This window comes from Cnephaeus nilssonii (assembly GCF_951640355.1).
Source record: "Cnephaeus nilssonii genome assembly, chromosome: 1".
Lineage (NCBI taxonomy): Eukaryota > Metazoa > Chordata > Mammalia > Chiroptera > Vespertilionidae > Cnephaeus > Cnephaeus nilssonii.
In genome coordinates, this window is record NC_137072.1 from 26316018 (window position 1) to 26334873 (window position 18856).

At 42.2% G+C, this 18856-nt stretch overlaps 1 protein-coding gene across 1 annotated transcript in view; it reads left to right on the forward strand.

The window, feature by feature from the left end:
• Positions 1-18856, forward strand: part of CUBN (cubilin) — a 324986-nt gene that overhangs the window by 298459 nt on the left and 7671 nt on the right. The window contains exons 60-64 of the mRNA XM_079772268.1: positions 2012-2220; positions 11391-11553; positions 11888-12093; positions 16722-16869; positions 18162-18343. Coding sequence (XP_079628394.1) covers positions 2012-2220; positions 11391-11553; positions 11888-12093; positions 16722-16869; positions 18162-18343 — 908 coding nt within the window. The remainder of the gene's footprint in view (positions 1-2011; positions 2221-11390; positions 11554-11887; positions 12094-16721; positions 16870-18161; positions 18344-18856) is intronic.

Genomic DNA, 18856 nt, shown 5'->3' on the forward strand with positions numbered 1-18856 from the left:
TGTCCACAGAAAAAAGTCTAAATGTCAGATTCTGTGTGCTGACATTTGAGGCCCTCTATAGAACAGCCCATCCTGTTCCCTAACCTTCTCATTATTCTCTTTCATGTACTCTGTTGTTTCACAAACAGTATTTTGCTCTTCTAAGCATATAATGTAAATTCTTGTCCACTTAACCTTTGGTTATGAAGTACTGTCAGCCTGGAATTGCCAGCACCAAGCCCAGCTCTACCTGGTCTTGTCCTATTTATCCTTCAACATCCAGATCAGATGCCTCCTCCTCCTTGAACATTCTAGATCCTCATAGCCTGAGGTAATTTCCCCTTCTTGCTAAACTCACAGGACTTTCCTGCCTCCTTTATGGCATCTATCAATTTCTAAATTGGACTATCATTATTTATCTATTCATAGCATTGCTCCTGGACTACTATTCATCTTTTTCCCACTTCAATACTAAATATATTTCCTTCACTATTAAAACAATGTTTATTGAATTAATAAATAAATGTATCAATTCATTAATTCCTTAAGTAATTGTTCTCCCCTGTTATGCATGTCAATAAGCTTACGTGGTTTCCTTAAGTAACAATACCAAAATAAAAGCTGTGCAAACTCCAATTCTTTTTTTAGTTTGCAGGCCTGTTTAATATGAAAAGGATTATCAGAATTATACCATGAAGCACTGCACATTGCTTTGGTTTCAGAATAACTTTGTCCTAGATACCACCATATGTGGAAATATCAGAAACTGGGCCTTTGGAAGAATTTCAGCTCCAGAAAACGTCTGACTGTGCCCATAATTTATAGTTTGACCTGAGTTAGGAGCGATGGACAAGGCAGTCTGATCTACTACTAAATAATGCCTCTGTCCACAACAACACTGCAGGTTGATAGCCTTTGCCTCTGAGGAGGGCTGCCATTGTGCGCATTTCCTGCCAAGTGCCAAGTCCAAAATCTTAGCGCCCCCTAATGTTGAAAATAACCCTTTCACTATTAAAAGCTAAATAAATGGAATAAGAATAAGTGAAGGCCAAAGTCAGTGAAATTTAACTTTGAAAGTAGTAATGATCTATGTTTGTGTAGAATGCAAGATCTATGGACATTAGTTCTAGTATTTAATCCCTAGTCCTCTTATGACTATTTTGAGCTTAATTCATCCTCACTATTTCTGTTGAACTTGACCATAGCTTTTCTTTCTTTTATGTCCTTCTTAAATCATTTCTGAGGCATTGGCTTAGGCTGTGGAGTGGATGAAACTAAATCCAATATTCTGAGGATTTTCCATATATTTTCATAGTAGATCATTTAGTCATCTCCTGGGTACTTTTTTATCCCTCTCTTTTTATTCTAAATTTTAAAATTTTTATTTCAAAGTAGACCTTTTTTTTTAACTAATGGTCTTCTTCTTTAGCTCTTCTTTTTTTCTGGAAAAGGGAAAATTAAATTTAGAATGTGATTTAATATGAACTAGAAGTGCTAAATGCCTCGCAGCCTCTTTCTGACAGATTATTTAAATAAAAGGTTTTTTGGGAGCCAATTTTCTTGGCATGTTGGGTAAATTCTTCATAAATTCAGTTTTCAATTGGATAGTGTTCATAAAAGCAAAACACAAAAATAAAACATGTTCACAGTTTCCACTGGTTTTATTATGCAAAACACTATTTTCTATAAAATTGGATTCTTCGAGGCTAGAAAAAGTTTTAATAAATCACATCAGCAGGTCTAAAAATGCACATAGAACCAACTATGATTCCCCACTTTTCTAAGCAACTCTGTGTGAGTGAGAAGAAAGGGAGTGAGGGGTGGTGAGAGGAGTGGAGAGGAACTAGGTAATGAAGCAGTTAAGGCCAGTTAGCAACAGCACCTGCACAAACCCACTGAAGCAAGGGAATAGTCTGACATAGTTATAAACGTGTGAGAGAAAGTAGAAACAATATGAATTTTAAAAGCCTCCATGTGGAAACTAAGATGTGTTCTCCTCGGTCTGCTTAGTGATGTCTTTGTTTTGACACAGGGCCTCAACACGGATGTGGTGGCTATCTGACCAGCTCCAATAACACCTTTGCCTCTCCTGATTCTGATGCAAATGGAAGATATGACAAGAATTTAAACTGCATATGGTTCATAATTGCCCCTGTAAACAAACTCATTAAACTCACCTTCAATACATTTGCTCTGGAGTCAGTATCTACTTTACAAAGATGCATTTATGACTATGTAAAGGTAAGGCTATTATATTTCTTAACAAAGTATCTAATCCAGACTTTCATATGGTATATTCCACTTTTTGCCATACAGGAGGTTTTGAAAATTGTGAGTACTGCTAATTTTTAAAATGACCTATACTTCAATGATATAATGTACTAGAGGCCTGGTGCATGAAATTTGTGCACTTGCGGGGGGGGGTCCCTCAGCCAGGCCTGCACCCTCTTGCAGTCCGGGAGCCCTCGGGGGATGTCCGACTAGCATCTTAGGCCCGCTTCCCATGAGGAGTGGGCCTAAGCCAGCAGTTGGACATCCTCAGAGCTGCCTTGGAGGTGGGAGAGGCTCCTGCCACCATGGCTGTGCTCGCTGGCCATGAGCCTGGCTTCTAGCTGAGTGGCACTCCACCTGTGGGAGTGCACTGACCACCAGGGGGCAGCTCCTGCATTGAGCATCTGCCCCCTGGTGGTCAGTGCGTATCATAGTGACCGGTCGTTCTGCTGTTCAGTCAATTTGCATATTAGCCTTTTATTATATAGGACTAGAGGCCTGATGCATGAAAATTCATGCACTGGAGGGGTGTCCCAGAGCCCGGCCTGCCCCCTCTCACAGTCTGGGAGCCCTCAGGGTTGGGAGGTGACCTGGCGATCAGGGGAAGGTGATGCCCCATCACACCTCTGCTGTTGCCACTGCTGGCAGCGCAAGCCTCAGTCGGCCCTGGTTAACTGAGCCTCGGGCGTCCCTGGGCAGCTGGGCAGCTGCCATCTGAGGCTTGCCTGCACTTCAGGCCAGCCCTGGGTGGTTGGGGGGCTGAGGGGACTGGGGGACTCCGAAGGCAGGCACCCTGGCAGGGCTGAGGGGACTGGGCACCGCCATCTTGTGGCTGTGGCACTGCCATCTTTGAGGGCAGGGCAGCAATTAGCATATTCCCTTTTTATTGGATGTGGGCACTACCATCTTTGAGGGCAGGGCAGTCAATTAGCATATTCCCTCCTTATAGGCTGTGAATGCCACCATCTTTGTGATGGTGTGAGGGTCAATTACCATATTCCCTCTTTATTAGGTAGGATAATATTACAGATGTTCTATCTCTATATCAAATTAATCTTTAATATGGATGACTCAAAAACTTTAGGTGGCTTCTAACGTTAACTTTAAGATTCACTGTTTATCCATTTCTCATAAGGAGATGATCTGTGGAATAAGCTTGTATAGAAAGTGATGCTCAAAGGACCTTTGGTAAACCCTGCATATAAAAAAATAACCCCTTAATTTATCTATTTTTAATGTTTATAGATTTACTTTTCATATTACCTTCAGATGTGGAAAATATCTTAGATCCAAAATCTCATTAAAATCCAAATTGAACAGGATTTTAAAAGTCTAATCTGGAATCAGGATTCCAGGTGAATTGTCACAGGGCGTGTCCGGAGTTAGGGCCCCGAGGTGAGATTACCTTTATGTCAGGAGGGTACAGAGATGGTAGAGATGACAAGTCTGGTGCAAGAGAAATTTATAAGTTCAAAATCATGTTAAACTTTAAAGAAATAGTGTGTGTGTGGTTTTAAACAGGGGAGGAAAAGTCATAGGTGGAATACACACTTGTGCCCTTAATTATATACTGTCTCATATTTCACTGTGATAAGCCCCAAGCCTCAGAGAGCAGAAGAATGTCAGTGCTATTAGGAAGAGAACATGCTTTTTGTAAGGGATCGGGGCAGGTTGGATCATAGCAGGGCAGACAAATGGCATTGCCTGTGGGCAGAGGATGGAGCAGAGCTCCAGCAAGAGAACAGAGCAGAGGGGAGATAGCAGAAGAGCCCTTCTGAAATCAGGGGAAACAGTGCTTTCATTTAGGGGGACAGCCTGGAGCTAGACAGCCAGGTTCCCACTCATCTCCACGAAAGGTTCACAGTGAGGCAACTGGAGAGCAAAAGACAAGAAACACGAGTCATGAAAAACAACAACAACCAGGAATATATACACTTGAGTGGCCAGATTATTATGATCTCTGAACGCATAATAATCTGGCCACTCAGTGTATATCCTATATAATAAAAGGCTAATATGCAAATTGTCCCCTCGACTAGGAGTTCGACCAGCAGGCAGGCCGGCCAACCGCCCATGTCCCCTCCCCCTGGACCCCACCCATGTATGAATTCATGCACCAGGCCTCATATATATATATATATATATATATATATATATATATATATACTGAGTGGCCAGATTATTATGCATTCAGAGATCATAATAATCTGGCCACTCAGTGTATAGTATCAGTGAAGTCAAGGAGAGAGCCTTTTACCAAGGATGGGTGGTCAATGTGTTTAAATGGTAAATTAGAGGCCAGGAAAGGTTAAGATGAAGGAAAAATTCATTAGATTGGATGACAACTTTAAATAAAGTATTGACACAGGAGCAAGATCAGGGGGAGTTCTTGAAAACCTAGAGCTAACAAGAAATGTCAGTTCAGATTGAATTGTTCCTTTCTGAAATGAGACCAAAATGGCCAGCAACAGTATAACAGCTGATGTTCAAGAAAGTTCAAGAGTTACCCTGATTTTACAGAAAGGTAGTAAGTGATAGAGACAAATAATATGCACTCAAACCTAATTTTGCCACTCTACAAATTTTGTCTCCTTGATTCTTATCACTGTATCTACTAAAAAACAAACAAAAAATCACATAACCGTATCTATCTTGCAAAGCTATTTTGAGGATAAAGATAATGTATGCTAGATTGTTAAACACTATGCCTGACATATAATTTGCAAACAAATTTATTTCTTTATTTTCCCCTTTGTGAAATTACAGAAGGCATGAGGCTGTATAACCTCCTTTTCTTAAAATATTAAAAATAATTGATTTGCATTTACATTATTTTAAGTATAAATTCATAAAGGGTGTTTGGGCTTGGTCCTGCTGGGAAGGTTGATAGGATTTATTTTCAAGATCCATTTCCATATAGGAGATTGTGATTTGATAATGTCATTAAAACAATAGTAACTTTAAGACACAAATAGCAATATTGAAAACAAGGAGTTACTTTCTAGTTTTAAGATATAATAAAAAGCCCTAACCAGTTTGGCTCAGTGGATAGAGTGTCAGCCTGCAGACTGAAGGGTCCCAGGTTCAATTCCGGTCAAGGGGTCAAGGGCATGTACCTTGGTTGCAGGCACATCCCCAGTAGGGGGTGTGCAGGAGGCTGATCGATGTTTCTCTCTCATTGATGTTTCTAACTCTCTATCCCTCTCACTTCCTCTCTGTAAAAATCAGTAAAATATATATTTTTTAAAAAGATAAAATAAAAAAAACAATCTGTTCAGATCTACCCTTATTTTACTTCTTGGGAAAGCAATTTTCCTCACTTGGTGATTTTTTAGCTTATACGAAATGGGCAGATAAAACAGCACCCCTTGGAATGGGAAGCCTGGAGGGGTCTTTATGAAAGAGATTCTCTGTGATAAATGGGACTTTTGATTCCTTTTATATTAATTCTTGGATATTATAACCAAATAACTTTTGAGAAAAGCTAACAATTCAATTCTGTAGGTAGATATACAAGTGAAAACTTGCCAATTCTATTATTCATCTGTAATTATATAACTATTTTTTAAAGGGTTGATTTGGGAGGTTATTCAAATATGCAGTGAATTGTGTGTGTCACTGAGAGGATGCCGTTGAAGTTAACATCACATCCATTCCATAAAGAGTCACATGGCATCATTATGTGCTGGGCATGGTCCCCTGCACTCAAGATGTGGAAAAGTAAAAATACAGTTCCTCAAGGAGCTGAAGAGTGAGGAGACAGACATAAACCAAACAACATGACAAAATGACAAATATGGGCCACATAGGAAAGCAGAACAGAAGCGAGAGTGGTTGGTGTCATTTTGGGGTCAGGAAAGGCTTCCAAATGGGATGGCTGAGCTGGGCTTTGGAGGAACATCACAAAAGCAAGCTTCCTGTGGGAGGCTGGCTGCAAGGAGAAGGCAAATCAGCGGGGCTGTGAGCTATGCAGAGCAGGCCCAGCCTCTGGACACCAGCTTGCCGATTGGCTAAGACTCCTCTGTGGTGAGCAGTGAGTGAAATGGCAGAGAAGGCTCAGAACTGGGACCCCGGCTGACGTGTCTCAGGAAAGATGGAACTAGCGGAAAGGAGATGGCTTCTTCCTAACATTCCCACCAATACTTTGTAATACTTCCTTGACCATCTAAAGACAAAGTCATCTATGCTATAGCCTCCCTATATACATAGTTTCATAAATCAATATAATGTATTAACTGCAATGAAAAGGAGAAATAAAAGGAAAGTATATAAAATAGTGCTTATCTATAAAATGTTATCAATTCTCTGACACAACTACACTAAGTCAGGTGATAATGTAGTCAGATTCTTCTATAGTATGTGGAATTGTGGCAGATGTAAAAGTTTAAGTTTAAACTAGTATGGGTGGGCTGCATTTGTAATGTAAATACAGTAGCAGTATCACCATCTGCAATATGAATTTCTAAATAATGGTAAAACTAAAATAAAACAGTTATAAAGAAAACAAAAACTACCCTTCAACTTAACACAGCAACTGTGTTTTTGGGAATTTGGTGAATACTAAAGCTGTGCAAAAATATTTTTATGTTTGAATATTGACTGGATTTAGGTTCTGGGGCCAACTAATTAGAAACAGTCTTTTATACACAAATGTCTGGCAGGACATTCAATAATGTGGGACCTTCACTTTGCAGAGCTCCCCTGTGAATTACAGGATGGGATCCTGCCTTGTGGCTGCTGAGTGGGAAAGGCCAGTTAGAGCCCCAGGTTATTGTGATGACCACAAAACACCACACATTCTTCGCAAAGCACTCACGAGGGAACAGTTCTGCCCCATTGAGAACTTCTATCTTAACCCACTGGGCTTCCCCGTCCAGTCTGTGGTCAGCCACTGGCGAGGGGGGTGTCCACCTCTGGGAAGAAGATCAGCCATCTGTCCAGGCATCAGGTTCCTATCCTTATGAGGCAGCGCCTACTACTGTTCATTCATTCACTCACCCATTCAGGGGATAAATGTTTATTTGAGCACCCATTATGTTCCAGACACTATTCTGAGCACTGGAAAAGAACATCAAGATAAAATACTATGCTACTGCTAATAATAATGCTAAAAATTGCATGGTAAAAATCCCTGCATTTATAGAGCTGACTCTAATTGCTTCTTGTGGCTCTTCCTGAGACCACTGGGACCAGGAGGACATTTTCCCCAGAAGGTTCTGAAATGACCTGAGTTCAGCCCTAAACCTGAAAAACCACTGTACTCTGTTTCCCACCCCAAACTATGCCCTGCCATGTTGGCCCGCAGGCTCCAACAGAGGCTTCTCAGTGCAGCTAAGGAATGTGTGAGATACTCTAAGAGGCAATGTGGAGATGCTCCAAATAAGAATATAAAAATCTTCCTGTTATCAAATTCCCAGGAAAACATTACAAGGTAAAGTCTTAAGAAAATTAGTGTCTGAAATGAAGTTAAATGGGAAAGTCCACTATCAAGTCTCTTGCCTTTTAACATTCAAGTTCACAGAAATTAACATTCAAACACTTCCTTCCCCACTTTCTTCTTCGGCTCAAATTAATGGCTGGGTTTAAAAAGTTCAGGGTCTTGCGGTCCTTGTAGGCAGAGGCTGTCTTCCCCTAAATTATTTGTGCAATTCCTTCAGGATCTTACGTAGATTCTAATGTGCTTCACTATCAAAGAGTTTTAAAGCTGAGAAAACACAAAGTTCTTCTCAAAACTCATCTACATCCATGATACTTAGAACATGACTTAAGCTCCAGGTCTGAAGCCAGGCCACATATGCGCCCAGTATGCAATCAGCAGCAGCAATGACTGTGCAGGTCCCGAGGGCACCACCCCTGTCCTGGTCCGAATGTCCCCATCTCCAGCACTGTGCAGTGTGCCCCTGCAGAAGTCTACAGTGGAGATTTAGCATTATCAGCAAATGGGTTGGAAGACGAAAAAATGTTGGCTTCGGCTACAAGGAGTCCAGGAGCCCATGTCAGTTGTCCAGAAGCCACAACCTGTCTATTTCAACTCAATTAAGAGAAATCTTATTGTGGCAGTGAATGAACAAAAGCAAACATCAGCTCAAGGCCGGGCATTATGCAATTCCCTTCCATCACTTTTACCAGCTATTCATTCAAAACCCAAATCAGATCTTATAACTTCCACGGGAGAAGATGCAAACTCCTTAGCATGAAGCATATAGAACTTCAGTCTTGTCCCAATGTACTTCCCAATCCTGATTCTCTCACCCTAATCTCCAGGCACATCAAAAGGTGGCGAGCTGTTGAGCCACGCCGTGCCTTCCGTACTCCTGCGGCCTTCTGCATCGCCTTCCATCTGCTTCCTCTTCCATAGGGCTGGAAGGGCTCCACTTACTGTGTGTGTGTGTGTGTGTGTGTGTGTGTGTGTATTGTTGACAGTATTACAAATGCACCTCCTGCCCAGTTTCCCCCCCCTTTTCCCCTCCTCTCAGCCCCTACCCCACCCCAGGCCTTCATCACACTATTTGGCTGTGTCCGTGGGCTATGCATATGTGTATACAAGTTCTTAATTTTATATATATTTTATTGATTTTTTACAGAGAGGAAGAGAGAGGGATAGAGAGTTAGAAACATCGATGATAGAGAAACATCGATCAGCTGCCTCTTGCACACCCCCTACTGGGGATATACCCGCAACCAAAGTACATGCCCTTGACCGGAATCGAACCTGGGACCTTTTAGTCCGCAGGCCGACGCTCTATCCACTGAGCCAAACCGGTTTCGGCCAAGTTCTTAATTTTAAATAACAGTTCAAATGTCTGTGTGAGGTCTTTCCTGACACCATCATCTGGGTTCCCCTATTACATTAAATTATTTCATTGTAGCACTTATTTTCTTTGTTTTATATATAATTCATACACAGATATATATGTATATTTATATACATATATTTAATTTATGTATATGTATATGTATGTATATATATGTGTGTGTATATATACATATATATATGTATATTTAATTTATGGATCTCTTTCTCCCACTAATTTGAGAGTGTAAAATTAGTGTCTTGAATGTATGGAAAGTGCTTTATAATTGTTGTATACATAGGACCTAGCACAGAGGCCAGGCACACAGTACATAGAATAAAAGCGCTGCTAATATGAATGTGCTGATAAAGGTAGCAATGTTTCTAATAGAAGTTTAACTTGCTTACCTGAAAAAGTACATTAGCTAAAATTTGACCAAACTACTCTTTTATAAAACATGACTTAACTCTTGAATCTCTTCTGGCTCTAAATTTACTAAAATCATGTTTAAGCAGGTAAGACAGTGCCATCTAGTGGTGTGTCCTTTCTTCTGTTTACTGTTAAATTACTCTAACCATTTCTATTTTATATATTCCTAACATTTTAAACTAATGTCAGTGGTCATGTCTATTCTCAGGTTTATATAGCACACCACAGTTTTTTTAGAAATTCATCTACACACATACTGATTTTAGAAATGCCATGATCACTGAGCTGGAGAAAACACTGTTTTCTAGTAATTAACAGAAATCCAAGTACCCACTATTACAACAGTTTGTCGACTTATTCTGGATACTGGTGATACCACGTGAATAACTAGCCTTCCCACCCGTGGCATTTACAATCTTGTTGGGAGAAAGACCAGAAAAAAAAATCAATAAGCAACAAAAAGATAGATTTTTATTATAATAAGAAAACAGAAGAGGGGAGCGCCATATTAGGTAGGCTTGGCCTCTCTCAGAAAGAGACATTTGATCTGAGATCCCTTGAGTATGGTTGTCCAAGAACTGAGGAGAGAAATGCTTCTGGCAGAAGAATAACAAGTGCAGGGCCTGGGGCCTGGGTAGGAACCCGTCCTGGGAGCAGGGATGTGGGAAGGAGGCTGAGGCAGGCCCAGGCCAGACCAGGTAGGGGCTTGCAAGCCCCACAGAGTTTGGTTTTACATTGAATGCAGTGGGAATCCCCTGGAGCATTTTAGGCCGAGCAGGAGCCTGCTCTGATTTAAGTTAGAAAACACTCAGGCAGCTCAGTGGAGAATACTCTGGCTGCTCTGGCTAAACACATCTGTCAGGAAGATGTTACAAGAACAAAGGTCTAGGAGGTCTGGTGACAGTGGAGACGGAGCATCTGGGATCGATTTTGAAGGCGAGTGGAACAGATGCAGAGTAGAGGAGAGAGACAGGAACCAAGGATGACTCAGGTTGTAGCCTAGAGCCGTTCATTGATATAAAGAAGTCGGGGAGAGAACAGGGTTGCAGGGGTGGGTATTGGGAGAGAGGAGTCAAAGCACTTATTTATTAGCTCTTTATTGAGTTCCCCTCCCGTGCCAGCCAGACACTCTTCTAACAACGGGACTTGGCAGTGCACAGAACATACAGCAACCTGTGCTTTCATGGAACTTTCACTTCCTTCAGAACGGAAGATAGTAACATAAGTAACACGTACCGTGTATAGAGGAAATGCATGCGCTAAAGAAAATAGAACATAAGAAAGAAGGAAGAGAATGATGGGAAGGATGCCATTTTAAAAGAGTGGTCAGGCAGAGGGAACAAGGCATGTGGCAGCCAGGAAGCAGCTGTGTGCCTCTTTGCTCAGGGAGCGGAGGAAACCAAGTGGAGATAGTAGGATATAGAGTGAGTAGGTCAGGGTGGGAGTGAAGAGCAGATTCTATTAGGCCTTCAAGGCCACTTCCACGACGTGGCCTTTGTGTTGAGTGGATGGGAAGCAGTGAGGAGGGTTCTTAGCTGAATGGTGATCTGACCTGACTTACATTTTCACTGTTTCCTCTGGCTGACATGTTGAGGACCCAGGCAAGGGTGGGGCCCCCACGGTACTGAGTGGATGTGAGGGTAGTGATGGGTTTGCTGACTGTAAAGACACATTATTTTAAAAATCATACATTACTTTCACAGTCACAAAAGACTTTTTAGACATTGTACCAGGTTTTTACTGAAACTCCTTATATATTATATTCAATAACTATTTTGTTCCTAAATTAAAACTAGCTCTAAGAACATCAATGTAAGATTCTTAATCATGACTTATTGGGACTTCGCATCCATTTTAGTATAAAATTTGCAACTTCTTGGTGAATAATGGAGAACTAATGAACTGTTTTCTTTTCAGTTATATGACGGAGAGAGTGAAAATGCCAAGTTGGCTGGAACGTTCTGTGGTTCCACTGTGCCCGCTCCCTTTGTCTCTTCTGGGAACTTCCTGACAGTTCAATTTGTCAGTGACCTAACTTTAGAAAGGGAAGGATTTAATGCCACATATACCTTCATCAACAGTGAGTAAATGGAGACATTTTTATATGTTATGAAACATGTGTACTTATGCACTAAAAATAATGTCACACTTATATCTAAACTCAGTGTTAATTCTCATCTAAGTTCAACGTCAATTACTAAACACCATGTTACTTACTCTATGTTTAGTTCAGGGTATAAATCTGGTACAATTCTTAGCCAAGAACATATATTCTAAATCCTTCATGGAGGGATTGATGTAAATATAATTCCTTTGGGCTGGAGGGGTAGAGAAGGCAAAATTTTAAATATTGCATGTGTGATGAGACATGAGTAAAATTTGTCTTGAAAGTTGTTCTTTTTTCCCCATCTCAGTGACTTGTGGTGGAACATATAATGCAACTTGGACCCCACAAAATATTTCGTCACCCACTGCATCAAACCCAGATGTCCCACTTTCCACCTGTACGTGGGTCTTCGAAGCTCCTCCGCATCAGCAGGTGGAGATAACCGTGTGGGCGTTACAGCTGCAGTCTCGTGACTGCCACCAGAATTACTTGGAGTTTCAGGACACACCGGAGGTAATCATTACAGTGTGAATGGCATTCACATCTAGTGACCTTTTACCAGCACTTGCAAAACACTTGAAGTATGAATAATGAAATAAATTGTCAACATTTCTCCTAGCATGTGTTTTTCAGCTATACATAAACCCTCTATTTAGGTGTTCAGAAATTTGAACTTGGTTCTTAGGTCAGGAGCTCTCAAACTTTCATGAACATAAAAAACATCTGGGTATCTTGATACAGGTGCATACCCCTGGGCCTCTCAGAGAATGATTCCCCCACATAGCACCCATTACTGTGAAATCTTTTTATGTTTATGTATTTTTTTTTTACTTATTGTCTAAAGTTTTACATGTCTCCTTCTTTTTCCCTGATTGACACCCCCCCCCTGCCCCCAGCCATTCCCACCCCAGGCAAGCCCCCACTGCCCCAGTGTCTGTGTCCATTGGTTATGTTAATATGCATGAATACAAGTCCTTTGGTTGCTCTCTTCCTTCCTCTCCCCCCGCCATCCCCTGCCATTTGTCTCTGGATCTATTCTTGTTCATCAAATTATGTTGATCATTATATCCCACATATGAGTGAGATCCTGTGATATTTATCTTTCTCCCACTGGCTTATTTCACTTAGCATAATGCTCTCCAGTTCCATCCATGCTGTTGCAAATGGTAAGAGTTCCTTTTATTTATTTATTTTTTTATAGCGGCATAGTATTCCATTGTGTAGATGTACCACAGGTTTTTAATCCACTCATCTGCTGATGGGCACTTAGGTTGTTTCCAAATTTTAGCTATTGTAAATTGTGCTGCTATGAACATAGGGGTGCATATATCCTTTCTGATTGGTGTTTCTGTTTTCTTGGGATATAATCCTAGAAGTGGCATTACTGAGTCAAATGCGAGTTCCATTTTTAACTTTTTGAGGAAACTCCATACTGTCTTCCACAGTGGCTGCACCAGTCTGCATTCCCACCAGCAGTGCACGAGGGTTCCTTTTTCTCCACATCCTCGCCAGCACTTGTCATTTGTTGATTTGTTGATGATAGCCATTCTGACAGGTGTGAGATGGTACCTCATTGTTGTTTTGATTTGCATCTCTCTGATTATTAGTGACTTTGAGCATGTTTTCATGTGTCTTTTGGCCTTCTGTATGTCGTCTTTCGAAAAGTGTCTATTTAGGTCCTTTGCCCATTTTTTGATTGGATCGTTTATCTTCCTTTTGTTAAGTTGTATGAGTTCTCTGTAAATTTTGGAGATTAAACCCTTATTGGAAATAACATTGGCAAATATGTTCTCCCACACAGTGGGCTTTCTTGTTGTTTTGTTGATGGTTTCTTTTGCTGTGCAGAATCTTTTTATTTTGATGTAGTCCCATTTGTTTATTTTCTCCTTAGTCTCCATTGCCCTAGGAGCTGTGTTGGTAAAGATATTGCTATGACATATGTCTGCTATTTTACTGCCTATGGAGTCTTATAGGATTTTTATGGTTTTCCATCCTACATTTAAGTCCTTTAGCCATTTTGAGTTTGTTTTTGTGTATGGTGTAAGTTGGTGATCTAGTTTCATTTATTTGCATGTATCTGACCAGATTTCCCAGCACCATTTATTGAAGAGACTGTCTTGACTCCATTGTATGCTCTTGCCTCCTTTGTTAAATATTAATTGAGCATAATGGCTTGGGTCGATTTCTGGGTTCTCTGTTCTCTTCCATTCATCTATATGTCTGTTCATGTGCCAGTACCAGGCAGTTTTGAGAACCGGGGCTTTGTAATGTAGCTTGATATCTGGTATTGTGATCCCTCCAACTTTTTTTTCCCCCCTCAGGATCACTGTGGTATTTGTTTTATTATTATTATTATTATTATTATTATTCCATATGAATTTTTGAAGAGTTTGTTCTAGATCTTTGAAGTATGTCATTGGTATTTTAATGGGGATTTCATGGAATCAATTAAGAGGCCATTTAGCCCGGCCGGCATGGCTGAGTGGTTGAGTGTCGATCTATGAACTGGGAGGTCTTGGTTTGATTCCCAGTCAGGGCACATACTCAGGTTTCAGGCTCGACCCCCAGGGTGTGGTGTGCAAGAGGCGGCCAATCAGTGATTCTCTCTCATCAGTGATTCTCTCTCTATCGCTCCCTTCCTCTCTCTGAAATTACTAAAAAAATATATTTTTAAAAAGAGGCCATTTAGCCCCAGTCCAGTGGGACTATATTTATCCTACCTAATAAAAGGGAAGTATGCAAATAACCATCACTCTGCTACGCCCACGATTGGGCCAGTGGAAGGCTGGGGGCGGGACTTAGGGTGCCCGATTGGGCTGGCGAGAGGAGCTGGGGGCGGGGACTCATGAAGAACCAACAGCCGGCGCTGCGGGAGGACCCATGGGGCAGGCAGAAGGTGCTGGTGGTGGAACTCGGGGTGGCCAATTGCGTGGCTGCCGGCACCAGTTTTCCACCAGCACCAGTTTTCCTCTGGCCACCTGCCAATTGGAGCTCCTCCCTCCAGCGCAATCGGCCACCCCGAGTCCCGCCCCCAGCCTTCAGGAGGCGCTCTGATGGGCAGGTGGCCAGAGGAAACGGCGCTGGAGGAACTCGGGGTGGCCGATTGCGCTGGCGGGAGGCGCTCCGATCGGCGGGTGGCCAGAGGAAAACTGGTGCTGGTGGAAAACTGGTGCTGGCAGCCAGGTGAAGGAAAGTCTGTTGCACGAAACTTCGTGCAACTGGCTTCTAGTGGTAATATAAGAGATAAAAGGTGGGGAGGAGTTGTTTTGGTTAAAAAAAAAAAAAAAGTCCAAATTGCCGATGGGATAAGATATTGAGGAGACAGTTGGACATAAAAGTGTGATAGTGAGAGAAGGCTTGAAGATTTGGTTGTCATCATCATATGAGTCCGTAGTTAAAACAATGAGAGTAATGAGATTATCCAGGGAACACATGTAAAGTGAGGAGTTAGGAACTGAGGACAGATGCCTGGGGGAACACTTAAGAATGCCTGCAGTTTGAGGAGATTAGTTAATCTACCCAAGTTAATTTTAGGAGGGTCATGTTCAAACCCCCATGTGCTGGCTAGCAATAGAAGAGGATCCAGTCTATCACTTCTGAGTTTTCAAGTCCTCCTCATTCTAAATCCGGGTCCCCTGTATTGCACATGTATCTTGGTGGAGGCTGACTCCAATTGGAGAGAGGTTTGAGAAGCAGACCCCAGATTTGCTGAATTATTACAAAGCACAGACACGGAGGTATATCCTATTATCCCAAGGTGGTCATCAGAACACTATTTGTATGTACCAGTGGTACCCTTCCTGGAAGGACTTAGAGCCAAACAAAACCCTTTAGTTACAGCTCTATTTCCCATTGCTTCATGAATCCAAATTTCCTACCGGGTGCAGACATGCTCCTCACAGGGCACCAGACAGCTCTGTATTATAATGGCAGCTAGATTGGCCTCAAATAAGACCCAATATTTGTCATGAGTAAATAATGTCCTTCAGCTGAATGAATAAAGGGAATAACAAATGGTTTCAGCATGAGTAGGGAGGGAGAAAAGTTAAGAAATCAACTGATAACTGAGAGAAAACTGAAACTCTCAGGGTGTCCAAAAGTAGAAAGAGAAGATATAGTTGGAAGATCGTGAAAGAATCATGTGGTGGAGGCATTGCAGATAATAAAAAGATCTGACTGGATAGCTGGCTTTGGCGTTGGCAACCACAGAGAGGAGAGATGAAAGTCAGTGGTATTAAGGAATGCAAATTAGGATGTTTAATGGGTTCTCCATAAGGACACTGAAACCTCCAAGGGTTCATAAAATGACTCTGAGCTAAAATACCACAAGTCTTTAATTAAGGAAGGGAAGTAACCAGGAAGAAAGTGAGAATGATGAGAAGTTCAGAGAGTATCTTTGGCCAGATGTGGAGACTCTCAAAGGAGAACGAGCTTTGATGCAAGGACACAGGCTGCAGTGAGCAGCCTGGGGATCCCTGCCCATCCGCCCACCCCTCATTCTTACTCAATAAACTGTGGACTGAGGGAAAGAATGGCCTCTACCAGAAGACTGATGGAGACCCAGGTATCACTCAAGGCTAAGGATGTGTACATGAATGGTTAACAATGCAGTTAAAGTTCAAGGATACAACAGGGAAGGTTAGGAAAGGACCAACAGCAGGAGACATTGCGGAGTGGAAGCACAGATGAGTAACAGGAGTTTGCAGCAGGAGTGAGGAGTGAGCCTTTCAGTAGCTGCCCAAGAACTACAGGTATTAGAGGCATATCTGTGTGAGAAGCAGCAGATGTCCTGACTTTGATACACGTGGACGAACTGTAGTTAGCTTGGACAGCACTGTGCTCAGAGCAAGGGCACAGGCCTTGGCTATGAAGAGAGGAGAATGGTCTCATTTCCAGGAGGCAAGTTATCTGTCTGGTGATTTCAGCATAAACTTGACCTCCCCTACTTCCTATCCCTTAGAGAATGTGAGACAGTTGTGGATTCCAAGGCAAATGCCTATCGTATTACCAAGTGCTCAAACAATATAACTAGTTTCCATGGCTGAATTTTGAAGCACACTTTCATATGCATTTCATTTCTGCTATGGCCTGTTTTCTTTTGAAGCAAAATATAATGTGATTTGGCTTCCATTTCTTTTCAGAGTAGTGGAAATGCAAGAATTCACTTCTGTGGCAGAAATGCTTCAGCTGTCCCGACGTTTTATTCTTCTATGAGCACTGCCATTGTCATTTTCAAGTCCGAAGTTTTTAATGACAACTCTAGAGTGAGTTTTACCTATCAGATTGCAGGTGAGCCCTGGAACTTTATCTTTTGTACCGAATGTCTTCCATCAGCACAGTTATTGCTGGAATGGACTCCTGTGGGTAAATTAGGGCTTGTTAACTTGAGCCACACCCATTTGAGGTGAGACTCTTCACTAGAAACCAGGCCCAATTTAGCAAGTTACTAAAGCTGGTTTCCGAAGAGGTCAAGCTAATATAATACTAATTCAAATGTTTAGAATACTCTTCAAAGTTCACATAGTTAACCATTTAAAATTATTCGTTATTTTATTAGTTATCCACTTGAACATTTATAGAAATCACTGTAGCTTAGAACATTTTTTGTCAAAACCAGGAAGCTTTGAAAGGCTATTGGATTACCAAAACTGAGAAGTTTATTTTCAGAGAACATTTTCTTTACTGTTCATTCCAAGCTTGATTAAAACTAACACTGCCTTTGATTAAAACAAACAAATAAAAACACTATGGTGTTTTCACCAAAAATGGTAAAGAACAACAATTTGCCAGTTCCATCAGAACAAATAATCCATTAAAGGGAAATCCTCATACAAGACTCTATCTTGGAGGTAGAGACTTTATTCGTGAAAGAGTTTAAATGTCAGCCAACCACCTCAGTGTGATCGGAAAAAGCAGAGAATCCTACATAATAAAATGGTAATATGTAAATTACCATCACTCCGCTACGCCCACGATTGGGCCAGCAGGAGGCGCAGGGGGCGGGACTCAGGGTGGTCGGGGTAGCTGATTGGGCCAGCAGGACGCTGAGCTCGCTGGCGCCGCGAGCTCAGCGTCTGTGCCATGGCTGCGCCAGAGGCTTTCGAAAGGCCTGGTGCACCAGCGGATAGACAGCCAGCTCCCCCGCGATCAAAAGCCAAAGCGGGGGAGCTGGCTGTCTGTCTGCTCCGGCACAAGGCCTTTCGAAAGCCTCCGCCGCGCCGGAGGCTTTCGGAAGGCCTGGTGCACCAGCGGACAGCCAGCCAGCTGGTGCACCAGGTGCATGATTAAATCATGCACTGGGCCTCTAGTTCTAGAATATTCATCTTTAAAGGTGAGTGCTCATATTTCACATTCCACCTGGGGGTGTTTCCTGTCGCCAAGACCCTGAGTAGTGTTTGCTCCTGTGCCCTTCACCTCCCCTCGGGAATCCCAGTGACCTCGAAGGTAGATGCAGATGCTGGGTTAACTTTTTTTCTGAAGTGTTTAAATTTAATCATTTCATGAATTATTCCTATCAGGTTGAAAGAACACTAACCATTGGGATATATACATTAATTGTGAATATTTTTTTTTAATCTAAGGTTGTAACAGAAACTATAAAAAGGCGTTTGGCAATCTGAAGAGCCCCGGGTGGCCCGATAATTATGACAATGACATGGATTGCACTGTTACTCTCATAGCCCCACAGAACCACACTATTTCCCTCTTCTTCCACTCCTTTGGCATCGAGGACTCAAGTGAATGCAGACATGACTTCTTGGAGGTAATATACATTTGGATCTCATGCAAATGAATTATTTAAAAGATGATGGGTCATTTCAAGTTTTTCACCTTTTTCTCTGCTGCTGCTAAAAATATATCCCTTACTCATTTCATTAACCACTCTCCTGCCTGTCTGCCTGATTGCCCCTAACCACTCTGCCTGCCTGCCTGATTGTCCCTAATCACTTGCCTGCTTGATCACCCCTAGCCACTCACCTGCCTGCCTGATCGCCCCTAACTACTCTGCCTGCCTGCCTGATTACCCCTAACCTCTCTGCCTGCCTGCTTCATTGACCTTAACCACTTGCCTGCCTGCCTGATCACCCTTAACTACTCTGCCTGCCTGCCTGATCACCCTTAACTACTCTGCCTGCCTGCCTGATCACCCTTAACTACTCTGCCTGTCTGCCTGATCACCCTTAACCACTTGCCTGCCTGCCTGATCACCCCTAACCACTCTGCCTGCCTGCTTCATTGCCCTTAACCACTTGCCTGCCTGCCTGATCACCCCTAA